The 13609-nt window shown below is 52.9% G+C and overlaps 1 protein-coding gene across 2 annotated transcripts in view; it reads left to right on the forward strand.

Moving 5' to 3' along the window:
* Positions 1 to 7470, forward strand: part of KCNH1 (potassium voltage-gated channel subfamily H member 1) — a 351315-nt gene extending 343845 nt beyond the window's left edge. For both annotated transcript variants that reach the window (XM_044387791.3, XM_026509088.4), the window contains exon 11: positions 6586 to 7470. In XM_044387791.3, coding sequence (XP_044243726.1) covers positions 6586 to 7443 — 858 coding nt within the window. In that variant the 3' untranslated portion in view covers positions 7444 to 7470. The remainder of the gene's footprint in view (positions 1 to 6585) is intronic.
* The last annotated feature ends 6139 nt before the right edge of the window (positions 7471 to 13609 follow it).

Genomic DNA, 13609 nt, shown 5'->3' on the forward strand with positions numbered 1-13609 from the left:
TTCGTCCTGCTTCTCCATGTTTGGGATCGGGGGCATGTGTCTGAATCTAATAGAAACCAAAATAAATTCCTTTTGGTTTATGTATGGTTTTCTATGATTCATGCTCAGTCTCTGTTCATTTAAACCACTGAGAGTTGACATTATGTATATATTTTTGCTTCCAACCTGAGCTCTTGCAAGCAACTGGGCTCCCACTCGGCTGCCCTCCCCTCACCCTCTGTGCTGTCCGGACTCCAGGTGGACCCTTCCCTTCCCAGTCTTGTCTTTCCCAGACTTGTGCAGCTGGGACCCTCTTGTTCAGCGACGCCGAGGGGACTCCTGCCCCCCTTGGTCTGGGTCTGGGGCTTGGAAAGGGCTCAGGCTTGAGAGAGGCGGGGCTCTCCGTGAATGGAACCCACAAGAGCATCAAACGTCCTGACTCACCTCAGCCTCCGGCGGGGGGCGGGGGGGGGGGGTTGCTTTTTCAAACACACTGGAAGTAGCGGCGCAGAAAGCCCCGTAGCTTGACGAGCCTGGCGTCAGTTCGGTTCAGCTCAACAGCATCTATCAGAGGCCTCCCGGGCTCAAGGCTGTTGCTCGGCGCGCGCCCAGAGGGATGCAGACACGGATGCGTGGGGCGCAGTGGCCATCCTGCCCTGGGGCCTCCTCCGTCTCCCCAGGCTCCCGTCAGTCATGAGCCGCTCGCATTCTGCGGGGGCCTCCTGTGCCCCCCACGTCAGGCAAGGGAAAATATATGCCCCTGGGGCCCGCAGGACTCTGGCTGGCCAGGAGCGAGCCAGACCGATCCCGTCATTGGTGACTGGACCCAGGCCAGCTTGTCACCAGGTTGTGGCCTTTCTGGCGGGTGATGAGAGTCCCTGGTCACAATGTCTCCAGACTGACCCCTGGTGCTGCGGCCCCGGCTACCCGTCGCCAGTGGAATGATGGCAAGACGAGAGAGCACCAGCCCGCCCCCGAAGTTCTGTTTGTACCTTTAGCTGTGTGGCCTTCCTCTAGCACAAGCCTATTTTATAATAAAGTGTTGAACATCTCATGTAATTCATCGAGCACCGTACTGAAAGGGAAAAACAGCGTGGTTGTGTGGATAACGGTCCTACGTGGGTCAGTTGCCACCCTGGCCGACTGGGAGCTGGGGCTCACTGCCTCTGCCTGGCATCACGAGAGAGCATCGTCCTGCCCCCAGCAAATGCATAATTCAAATTCCTAGTGAACGGGTATCCCTTGAGCACCATGGTTAAGGTAGGAATATCGTAAATCGGGGCCCATGCGCTCACTACTCTTCCGGAGCGTGTCTGTTATGCATGCAGAAGTCCACTTGTAGTCTCTCCTGCTCTCCGTTAGACCGTGAACATCCGAAACACAGGTGTGTGTGTATGTGTGTTCGGGGGTGGCACACGCAGCATTTCTTTCACCCCAGCACAGGCTCACAAATAGGGAAACGGCCATAATTATTCATTGACATATTCAGTGATTCACTGACCATTGATTAAGCACTATATATATCAAACATGATACCGAAGATGAGAAAAAGAACCCAACCTGAGTAAAGTATTGTGCCTGCCTTCAGAGAGTTTCCCTCTAAGGAAAAGACGAATAAGCAAAATGCTGCTTTTCAGGATGGTTGCAGTGATCTGTGACGGGGCTCTGTGCTCCCAGCAGCAAGGGTCTTTGACCCCCGGGGGTGGGGAGAGTCAGGGAAGCTTGTTAGAGGACATGACTCCGCAGCTGAATCCTGAAAGTCACATAGGAGTCAGGGTGAAGGGATGGGCCGGGAGCTGAGATGGCATGGAGCTTCAAGTACGGGAACGGGGCTTTTCAGGACCAGAAATTGCTCAGAGAGGATGGAGCATACCAGAGCCTGAGGGGCGGGAGGCAGGAGAGTTGATCATGCAGCTTTGTCCGTCCACTAGGGGGCGATGGAAACCCAGAATCCTGCCCTCTGCAGCTCCACAGTGGGGTTAGAGATAGGAGGCACTGTGTGACTGGAATATGGCACAGGAAATGGCCCTCCTATCCATCAGAGCAGTGCACATCCCCCCACATGGATAATTTCGGTGTTTTCCAGAGGGGTTTCTAGGAATCACGACCCTTTCAAAAGAGGGGGTCTAAGGGAAAGGATTTAAGAAATGCTACATGCAATATTCTCCTCTTAGACATTCATAAAAGAAGACACATTAACATGGTAAGGCTCTGAGAAGTCCTGCAGTAAAGAAACTAATTTAACATGGTAGTGCGGCTCAAATTTATCTTGAAATTTCTTCCCTCTCAAGATCCTTGTTAAAACCTCATGGAACACTTTGGAAAAGCTGGATAGACTTGTTCCTCAGGCTTCCATTCAGTACCAGGTCAGAGCAGACAGCACCCTGGGTTTGGGGCTTGCGGGTCTTGCCTCTCCTTCCTAGAGTGCCGTTGGAACCCTGGATCATCTCCGAGCACACGGAGAGCTGCTGTGCCTGGCGCTGGCAGCACAGACCTCATTATCGTGGGTTATGTGGCCACCCCTGCCCACTCAGATATGAAATACTTGGCCAAATGTGTGGTTGTGGTTGCCTCGGAGACAACCGAGAACCAAGAACAATGTCTCCAAAAACGCAGGTGAAGTTAGTAAACGGAACCTCAGACCCCAGGTCAGCACAGCTGTCAGACCACGTCATCATTACTCATTGATTCTCAAAGGAGGGCTCGGGCATCTTTGCAGGGCGGGAAGCTCTTTCCTGGTTCATCTGCCCATCGGGAGTTCAGGTGGGGCTGCCTCCAGCACACAGGATGGCTGACGGCAGCACTAGGATGACACTTTGGGATAAGCCAAGAGGCTTCAGAAGAAACAGCACAGGGCCAGACATCCCTGTCTCCTCCTATGGAGAGCCCCAGCCCGGACGTGCTGAACTGCCCCATTGACACAGCTGCGACATCTGAACACGTTGCCTGGGTCAGGCTGGGCCTCCAGCCCTAGTCCAGGATCCACGGGGCCGTTGGTTGAAGAGCAGAGGCTGTCCTGCCCCTCACACGCGTCCACTATGGATGCATATTAACAGCCTCTGTAAGTCTGCTGGTACACGTCACTGTACAACCTCTCGGGATAAGTTTTGTGCTGCTTCCTCAGTGTCTAAAGGAGTACTTCCTTTTCTTTCGTCTTAGAACATCTCGAGTCTCAAGAGCTGCCCTACCCTCTGATGTTGAGAGAGTCGCTAAGAGGACCATGTGTGTTCCAAGCCGGTCTCTTCCTTTAGATCATCAATTATGACATCTGTGGCTCCTCTTTCTGGGCAGAAGACATTCTCCCACCGATTCATTAGCTCGCGTATTCATTTAGTTCACAAATACTTATTGAGGGCCCTCCAGGTACCTAGCACTTTCTAACTGCTAGAAATAGTGGACAGAACAGACAATCTTGCTTTCTTAGGGTAGATAATAATTTTTTTTTAAGCTGAAGATACAACATGATATGTAAAATACCTTTCTAGGCCCTCAGGGAGCTTTCCGAGATACAGATGTAAATAACTGGGATCTCATTTGGGAATGGTTGCTTACAAGGAACAGAACCCCACTCTAACTCAAATAAAAACAGGACGATACTGTTGAGAATCCAATGTCCTACAGAACAAAGGGCAGGAACCGAGTAATCAGCTCAAGCCACCAACTCTTGGGTGCATGTACCTTCTCATCCACTCTCTTTCCTCTTTCTCGTTCCCTGCTCTGTCCCACCTTCCTTCCTCCCTCCCTTCTTCCCTCCTCCCCTCTCTACGAAGGGATGTGGCTGGGGGAGGAAACAGACGGCAGCTTTACTACGAGTGGACACAGGATAGAGAGGAATTAGGGCAGAGGAGAGGTGTGAGCACAGAAAAGGCTGTTGGTATTGTGAGGCCGGAGGTAACATAGAGCTCCACGGAATCAGGGAAGGCTTTCTGGAGGAGGTGCTATTTGAGCTGCGTCTTCGTGTCAGGGCTAGGACTTGGATGCCCAGTGGAGAGCAGGGGCCATTCCCAGAGCAGAGCCCCTGGAGCAGAGGGAGGAAGGGAGGCGGAAGTCTGCTAACTCGGAGCCTTGGGGGAGGGGCAGAGAGGGTCCTGCTCCTTCTACTTATCCCTTCTCCCTGTGATGCCTTTAGTCGGGTTTCTCTTCAAGGTGTGCGGGATTCTCCTGAGTCCCACAGCTCGGATCTGCAGTCTGGGCTACAGGAGTAGACGGGGTGTAGCAGAAGGGGACCAACAAGGGAGGCAGGTTATTAAATCACTGCTGGGAGGGGCAGGGCTGGGAGAAATGCTGCCCAGTGCAGGCCGGAAAGTCATGCCCTGGGGCCCAGGTGGTGTGGCATGAAGGTTTAACCAGGTGGCAAGAGGAGTGGCATCCCCATCTGGTAATGACCCAGGCATCCAGTCATCCAGCTTCAAGGGCTCTGAGGGAGAAGGCAGATGACAGGTGTGAGCCTTGGAGCTGCCAACGATTTGCTGATTGCATCGGGCGGCTCCACGTGCGCCGGCTTCCTCTGCATGTCTTACTGTCGGACGACCATCTTGGCGGTCATCTGTGGGTGCCTACTGAGTAGTGCCATCGGAGAACTCGGGGCAGGGGAGCTTCCTGGAGGAGGGGGTGAGTTATGCACCTGGATATGCACCAGGGTAGCTGAATGTCAGGGTAGCTGACGCCTCGAAAGGGTGAGGGAGCATCTACCATGGGCCAGTGCTGTCACAGGAGTCATCTTGTGTTGGCTTTACACCAAGTCAGAGAAGTGGGGACTTTTCCCACTTTTGAAGGAGGAAACTGAGACTCAGAAGTTAAGATGCCTGCGTGAGGTCACACAGTGGGGCGGCACAGCTGGGATTTAATTCTTTCTGACCCCAAAGCCCATGTTCCTGGCCTGCCACCCCGTGTGCCTCCCCAAGACCTGAGAATCCTGTGGCGGGTCCTCGGGGCAGGTTCTGGGTTGTTCCCAGGCTGCCCGCACACGGCACAGGGGTTTCCAGATTGCGATGATGGAAAAGCTGCTGCTCTCCCTTACACAGGCCTCTCCTCTGCTTCTCAGTGATCTCAAGACGGGGCCTCAGGCCAGTGATTTCTTTTTTTTTTTTTTTTAAGATTTTTTTTTTTATTTATTTATGTGACAGAGACAGCCAGCGAGAGAGGGAACACAGCAGGGGGAGTGGGAGAGGAAGAAGCAGGCTCATAGCGGAGGAGCCCGATGTGGGACTCGATCCCGGTACGCCGGGATCACGCCCTGAGCCGAAGGCAGACGCTTTAACGACTGCGCTACCCAGGCGCCCCAGGCCAGTGATTTCTGTAACAATATACTGCCGGTGGCTTCCCACAAGTTCAGATGTGGGACACGTCAGACATGTCCCTGAGTGCACCTGCCACATGCCACGTAAGCCAGAAATGACACGGCTTTCCCACAATCGGGGGTCAGCGCAGGGGAAAGCCCGGTCATGTGTGGCTCTTGCTGCACGCAGGGCCGGATTCACGGCCTGGCTTGCTGACCGTCCGTCCGCCCTCCGCATGAAGCACGGTGATCACCAGTGCGCACCTGCTGGACGCCTGATGGGTCTGGGCTTGGATGGCTCGGGTAGGAGTCGCTTACGGCAAACCTTTATGTGACATTTAGGTACCCTGAACCTTGGTTTTCCTCTTCTGTAGAATGGGAATGTGTCCCCGAGCCCCGGTGCTGCTACACGGAATACAGGAAGTAGCATTTAAGGGTCTTACGAGCCATCCCGGCGGTTGTTAGTGTCAGGACAAGGCCGCGTGCGAGGCCGTGCGCTCTTCCCCTGTGAGCCGCCTGCGGACAGGGAGGGCTGCCAAGTGAGACTTGCTGTTGCTTTCACAGCCAGCCGAGTTCGCTTAGGGTCCGGACCTGCAGAAGCCAGTGGCCATGTCAGCCGTGGCCCTGCCTGGGACTCCCCTGCACCTTCCGGGCCTGGAACGTGGTGTACAGCAGCGTGCGCAAACGTTCACGCCCGCGTCACAGATTCCAGGCCTTCCTGTCCGGAAGTTCCAATGTGTCAGGTCGGAGGCAGGGTCAGAAAAATGATTTTTGGGGGTGCCTGGGTGGCATAGCGGTTAAGCGTCTGCCTTCGGCTCAGGGCGTGATCCCGGCGTTCTGGGATCGAGCCCCACATCAGGCTCCTCCGCTATGAGCCTGCTTCTTCCTCTCCCACTCCCCTGCTTGTGTTCCCTCTCTCGCTGGCTGTCTCTATCTCTGTCGAATAAATAAATAAAATCTTTAAAAAAAAAAAAGAAAAGAAAAGAAAAATGATTTTTGAAAAGCTGAACTGCAGGCAAGGACCGCTTCACCGGGGCCAGCTCAGGCGCCAGGACCGTCTCCGGGGCGGAGGCCATTTGGCATCCCCAGCCTCCCCGGCATGTGGGGATGGAGAGGGTGGGTTTGTTTCTCTTGAAGACGATGAGGGCAAGAGTCATTCCTGAGAACGAGGGTCGAGGGTCGGGAAAGGCAGGGGTGGGAAGGCCCTGAGCAAAGCCCATGGAGGCTCAGTAGGGATGTGGGCACGCGGTGCGTGCACGCAGCCCTTGGGTGCCCAAGAGGCTGACTGCAGAGGGACTGAGCTTTGCTGTCTTTCTGTCTCCCTGCAGATTGTGTTCCGGAAGATCAGCGACGTGAAACGGGAGGAGGAAGAGCGCATGAAACGCAAGAATGAGGCCCCCCTGATCTTGCCCCCGGACCACCCTGTCCGCCGACTCTTCCAGAGGTTCCGGCAGCAGAAGGAGGCCCGGCTGGCCGCGGAGCGGGGCGGCCGCGACCCTGACGACCTAGATGTGGAGAAGGGCAGCGCCCTCCCCGAGCACGCCTCGGCCAACCACAGCCTGGCGAAGGCCAGCGTGGTGACCGTGCGCGAGAGCCCTGCCACACCCGTGGCCTTCCAGGCGGCCTCCTCGGCGGCGGTGGCAGACCACGGCAGGCTGCACGCGCCCGGGGCCGAGTGCCTGGGCTCCAGGGCTGGCGGCGGCGACTGCGCCAGGCGCAAGGGCTGGGCCCGCTTCAGGGATGCATGCAGCAAAGCCGAGGACTGGAGCCAGGTGGCCAAGGCCGAGTCCATGGAGACGCTCCCCGACAGGACCAAGGTGTCCGGAGAGGCCACGCTCAAGAAGACGGACTCATGTGACAGCGGCATCACCAAGAGTGACCTGCGTCTGGACAACGTCGGCGAGGCCAGGAGCCCCCAGGACCGGAGCCCCATCTTGGCGGAGGTCAAGCATTCTTTCTACCCCATCCCCGAGCAGACGCTGCAGGCTGCGGTCCTGGAGGTGAAACAGGAGCTGAAGGAGGACATCAAGGCCTTGAGCACCAGAATGACGACTATTGAGAAGCAGCTCTCCGAGGTACTCAGGATATTAACTTCCAGAAGATCCTCTCAGTCTCCACAGGAGCTGTTTGAGATATCGAGGCCCCAGTCCCCAGAATCAGAGAGAGACATCTTTGGAGCAAGCTGAGTGGTCTGTTTAAAAAAAAAAAAGAAGAAGAAGAAAAAAAAAAGTCAAAGATAAAGCCCCGCCTCCCTGCCCTAGACGCCACCCCCACCACACACACCTACACGACCACCAACTTCCAAAGTAGGCTTTTCCTGACGGAGAATCAGAGCAGGGCTGGTCGCTCAGGCCCACGCCCTCTCTCTCTCTCTCTATCTGGGAGCAGACGTGGGAAGAGGCGCATGCTACCGCCCTGCAGGATGGCAGCTGCTCTCGAACTGTCTGCACAATTTTGGAAGAGGGGGGCATGCTGTCTAAAGGGTATTTTCCTTCATTTTTAATTTTTTACTGCCACAATCTTTGTAAAAGATGACAACCACTAGAAAAGAGGAGCAGCTATTTGGGGATTGGTGGGAGCGCTCCAGAGAACCCCTCATGGGTTCTCCCCCCCAGGCTGGGCTCCTGCGCCGAGACCCCAAAGACTGTGGTGGGCACAGGGTTTTCCCAGCATTCCCTGTCCTTGTACAGCCCATGTCTGTCATCACCTTCTATTTTCCTACAGTAGTCATTTGTAACAAGCCCGGGACAAGGGGAGCTTCAGGGACAGGGAGGGCAGAGCCTTGCAACTTTCTGTCTGTCATGGTTAAGGCCAGAAAGCAGTGAAGTGCTCTGGGTGCCTCCCATTGACACTGAGAGCCGGGAATCCTCGGGTCTCCTCTCCCAGTAGAGGAGCCAGAGAAGGGCCTTCAGGAAGCAGCCTCTCCGGGCTGTGGTCTGCAGCCTGCTGTCCTGGGAGAGGCCACAGGGAGGGCTCCAGAAGCCTCACAGGCACCTCTGGCCCTGCCCCATGCCACTGTCCTCCTCGCGTGGGCCCCTTCGCTTCTTTTTCTTCTCGGCCTCCCCCCCAGTGTTCCCGTGGCCTTCCTCAGGGCGTGTGGCATCGGCAGGAAGGGCGATGAGCCCAGAGTTGCTTTATTAGCAAAGCAGACACACACACGCACACACACACAACCTCAGAAAAACGATTGTAGCAAGTCCCATGTTTATATTATGATTCTCACTGGGATTGATGGCCCCTCAGAAGTTTGTATTTTGCCCACTACATGGGGTCATCAGAGGACCCTTGGGATCCATGCTTGGCCTTACTTTAAAATTGTAACTTCTTTTTCTGCTCCTACAGTCAGTAGGACTTCAGGAGAAAGCACGAAGCCTGCAGGGCTGCTTGCTTCAGGAGCGGCAGAAAGAGAACGAGGCAGTGGTTCTCCAGCTGGCTCTGTAGGGTGCTGGGGGGAGGCGGCCCAGGAAGGCCTGACGGTCCCAGAGCCCTAGGTCCCTACACCACGATGCTCGGGGACACTCCACTGCCTCCGAGGCACCTGGGGTCAAATTATTCATGTGTCTGGGCACCTTCCAGGGGCGTCTGAGAAAGGAAAGAGGTCTCTCCCAGGCCTAGTGGAACTAGCTCAGGTGTATGCCCTGCAGAGAGGGTCAGGACCTCAAAACTTGACAAGCAAGGCTGGAAGTTCAGCTCTAAGCACTAGCTTGGAGAGAGAATTAGGAGTGCAGGGGATCCAGGGTGCTGGCTTGCTGCGTGGGTCACGCCGCAGCACCTCGCCCCTGCACCTGGCATGGCTTTGCTACACAGATCCTGAACCTGTTAGTCCCCTCAGTACTGAAGGGGACCTGCCAGGGTGGGACTGGCCCTATAAAGATACTCGGCATCTCTGAAGGCCTCCTGTCGGCACCCACCTACCCCCCTGCCCCTTTGGTCCTGCTCAGTGGCCATGACAGGTCCCAGGACTTGGCCTTAGCTGTCTGTGCAGAATGGGGCTGTCCTCTCCTGGCTCCCACTGGCACAGGTGGCCCTGGGGAACAGAGGTCCAGGAGGTGGAGAGAAGATTCCTTCCCCAGGAGTCCCGTGCACTTAGGCCGCTCCTCATGGGAGGCTTATCGGGGTGGCTCCTGGCTTCCCGAGGCTGAGACATTATTCGATTTAGCCTCAGATGGCAGCATACAAAGAAGAGGAAGTCTAATTTCCCAAGGCCGAGTCATGACTGTTTGTGACTCTGGATAAAGCATTGAGACTTTAAGTCTCCTTGAGAAGCTGCCAACTAGTCCAGAGGCTATAAAAGATCTGGAATCCCATCTGCCCCAGAATGTTCTAGTTTGGCATTCCTTAAATGTGCTCATTAGCCCTCTCCTGAAGTTTAGTCCCCACTACTTTCAAGTCAGGGCAAGGGCCCTAATAACTCCATCGTCCAGCCTCAGAAGCACCTGCCCGGCTCTCTGCGGGCTTGATGACAGGCTCCTGTCCAGCGCCCTGCAGGCCAAACTAGAAGGGCCCTTCCCTTCCCAACTGACTCTGCCAGAGGGCACAGGTGCCCCCATTGGGGTCTGAAGGGCAAAGACGCCGATGTGCCAGGCTTGAAAAATAAAGCTTCATGAATGTACTTGTGGATTGACTCCTAGGATTTGAGTGGGGCTCAGGACCAGAAGCCTGGATCCTGCAGAGGGAATGTGCTCATCTCGGGGTCCAGGGCTCCCATGTGAGCCTGTGGTGACAGATGACCACAGTGGCTGGGTGTGCTCTTAGTCTTCTCCACTTAAGGATTATAGGGACTTTTGCTTTCTTTCCTTTGAAAAAGAAATTTTTTTTTTTAATGAGCCAAACCTTCTCTCCTTTCATCTTTATGACATGCACTTGGCCGTGGGCTTTGTGCTAACTACCTACTCTTGCCTGGATGCTGCTCTGGCTTCCCGAGCAAGGGCCACAAGCTTCAGATACTGACCAAACCTCCCACTACCCGGCGGCTGAAGAGAGCTTAGGGAAACACAGCGTCACCAGGTGTCAGACTGAACATTTAGACTTTAGAAGTTACGCTGAGAGATATTTACCCGTTATTTTTTCCCTTCCAAGGGAAGGGGACATAATGTATGATACCATCGCCCAGTACTTGCTGGGTACTTGATCTCATAGTTAAACTCCTTAACCTTGAATGTTATTCGTAGGGAGGCTCCACTTCCCAGAGAAAGTCCCTGCTTTGGGGCCAGCGGTCCTGCGCCCGCACTTGGCTGCTTGTTGACCGTGCTCTCCTCTCCCCACTGACGGAGGTGTGGGGGTGACGCCTGAGTCTATGAAATAAGACAGCCAACAAGATGGTGCGCTCATTCTCGGTGAGGACGCGGACTCCAGACTGAGCTGCTGGCCCATACCCCTGCAGGGACGCCTCCACCAAGTGTGACAAGGTTCCCCCGATAAGGAAAGGGAGGCAGCCCTCTGTTTGAGAAGCCCTGGTTTTGTGTGCGACTTTGATATCTGCACCTTCAACCACCGCACTCTCTTGTGCTCAGACCTGGCTTGTTTCTCAGACCATTCTTGATATTCTCAACCTCAGGCTACATCTGTGTGCAGAGTTCGCAGCCAGCAGCAGGCAACCAGTGGCTTGAAACATCTCTGACGCTACAACAGCATGGGCCCAGTGTTTCAGAGCGGTTCCCGTTTCTTGTTGTCCAATTCCTGGGCCTGTGTTACCCTCAACCTCCTAGATCCTATGTGCTGTTGGTGGCCAACCATCAGGCCCTTTTCTGGAACCTTCTTTCAGAAGTGGAGCCAGCATGGCTCAGAGTAAAAAATGCACGGCACCACCACACCCCATCCCGCAAGCTTCCCCTATCGAATCCTTCGGTGGAAGGTGAAAGTAAGAAGCCAGTCGTTAGAATTTTTGTCCAAGCCTCTGTGGGGACTAAAAGAATGCCTTAGGAGTCCCAGGTGAAGGGAGAGCCTCCTCTCCCCTTGGTGCATTGACCACCACATGGCACATGCACCCTGGAAAATTTTGGAGCCCTGGTGGGGATACAAGTTGCTGATGTGCATTTGATAAATAGACTGTACAATGTTTTGCAATAAAGATGTTTAGCCTTAAGACCCTTGAATGAACTCCAGCTGGGATGGAGCTGCCAACACTCCCCCTCCTCCCTCCTCATGTCGTGTTGCTTAAAGAGGAACCCACTGAGGGCACACTCAGACCCCAGGGTAGCCTCTCCTCCATCACTAAATTGTACTGCCTTCTCGCTCGCTTCAATACCAATACTTTCACCAGCTCCTGTGCCCTCCAGCTGGGGGGGGGGCGGTTCACTGTCCCCTCAACACCGACCGCAGCCATCAGAGAAAGCACCATTTTCTCACACAAGGTATTCACGTTGAGAAGTTTGGATCTCCACTCCCCTCCCCCACCACACACAGTTCAAAAGAATCAATGTGAATTTGCAGCTTAAATTAGTTTCAAATGAAACTTCTTTCTCATGCGAGCAAATCAGACTTATTCTGGAACCTCTAGAACTGGACTCGAATGCCTTGCAGGTGCCGGACCTCGTGGGTGCCCCCCCCCCGCCCCGCCTTTCAACCTAGAGCCTTGGTCTCTTTATCTGTGACTTCAGAGTCGGTCAACGGATCTACTAGTTGCTCAATGAGAAGTTCGCGGATCTTGTATCAGGATACGAACAATGAGAAAGACCTTCATGAAGACAACAACCCCGCCCCAGTGAATGTATTCTCTTAATATTCAGACGTTCTGTTTGTGCATCAGTTGAAAACTGCCCACATCTAACGTTTCGCCAACGCCGTAAGGACACTTCTACTCCTGAGCAGTCCGTCTATCTGAGGCTCTCCTTATATTGACACTCTTTCCATTGAGTCCCGCCAAATCCTTCATTGGGTTTTTCTTTTTCCTTCGCATCTGCCACTTTGTCCAAATGAGCATGAATAGACAGAAGTGCAAATGAGCTGATACTATTTTTATGGTCAGTTTATGCTGCCAGAAACTCCACTGTAAGTGTGCAGCTTGGGAATGGTAAGAGGCATACGCGGGCCCCTCCATGGATGATATCCCCTTCTCAACATTTTTAAACAAGCACAAATGATATTTGTAAAAAAAAAAAAAAAGTTTAATTTTATTTATTACGGTAATAAACTATTTTATACATGATATTTGCTTTTGCCTTTTCTTACACAATTTTAAGGTACTGAATTGGTGTTCTGACCCCAGATGGCAGAACAAGGATGGTACTTTCTGTTCCTTTTCAAGAGCTTGGGAGGCCAGAATGTGGAGAGTCCCCGTAAGTATGGTTTTGGAGACCTTAGAATTCTAGAGACCCCCAGATTGCATGTCTAAGGACAGCACAGCAAGAGAACGGTCGTGAAGGTACTTTGCCATCTGATCCAGAAATAGGGCTGTATCTGCTCTTCAGACGTCCCGAGATGCCTGCCAGAGCTGGCATCAGTGGAAAACTGCGGTACAAAATGCATTGATTTAACACGTATCTGAACGTGACCTCCCAATGAGAAGTGAACTTTTACATTTTTAACAATTTGGATTGAAATGTTTTAGATAGATGAATGCTTCCCTGCCTTTTAAAATAGAGTGTCAAAAACATAAGTGAATCTTTTTGGAATGATTCCACATCCACCACATGAGTTCTGATCTGTGCTTGAAATCATGGGTGGTCTCCGAAGCCAGTAAGGCAGAGGACTGCTTGCCCCTCAATGAACTAGGCCCATATACCAGCACTCTCAGTTTGGCTGTGGTTTTAGTACTTGCTTTAATAATTGCTTCCTGCACCTGGTGAAATTCTCCACGGGCCTGTCAACCTGAGTTCTTATTTCATACCACTGGACCGCATTTCAAAACGGGCACTTTTCTTTTTGTAGACAGAACTTAATTCAGAATGACGAATCTGTGATCGGCTTGCCACATTCAGGCCTCTGCTTGATCTCCTAGGGCCGCGGTATGAATACAACACGCTTAATCATGTCCTGTACAACCTACTATTTCACTACCTTGCAGAAAAGCATAATAAAAATAAACGAAAGGTGATAGTATTTAAAATTCCAAGTAAGGAGGGCATGTATTGCATGGTGCACTGGGTGTTATACGCAACTAATGAATCATCGAACTTTGCATCAGAAACCAGGGATGTACTGTATGGTGACTAACATAATACAAAAAAACATTTAAAAAAATAAATAAAAATAAAATTCCAAGTGATTTTCAGTCAAAAGCCTCACCAAAAAAAGAAAGAAACTCTCACCTAATAAAGCACCTAACATTATATTCTTTTTATATCCTCAATGGTGAAAAAAAATCTCTCTTCATGAATATGATTTTTATAATTAGTCAATTAGTAATAGTAC

The sequence above is a fragment of the Ursus arctos genome, unplaced genomic scaffold (assembly GCF_023065955.2).
Source record: "Ursus arctos isolate Adak ecotype North America unplaced genomic scaffold, UrsArc2.0 scaffold_2, whole genome shotgun sequence".
Lineage (NCBI taxonomy): Eukaryota > Metazoa > Chordata > Mammalia > Carnivora > Ursidae > Ursus > Ursus arctos.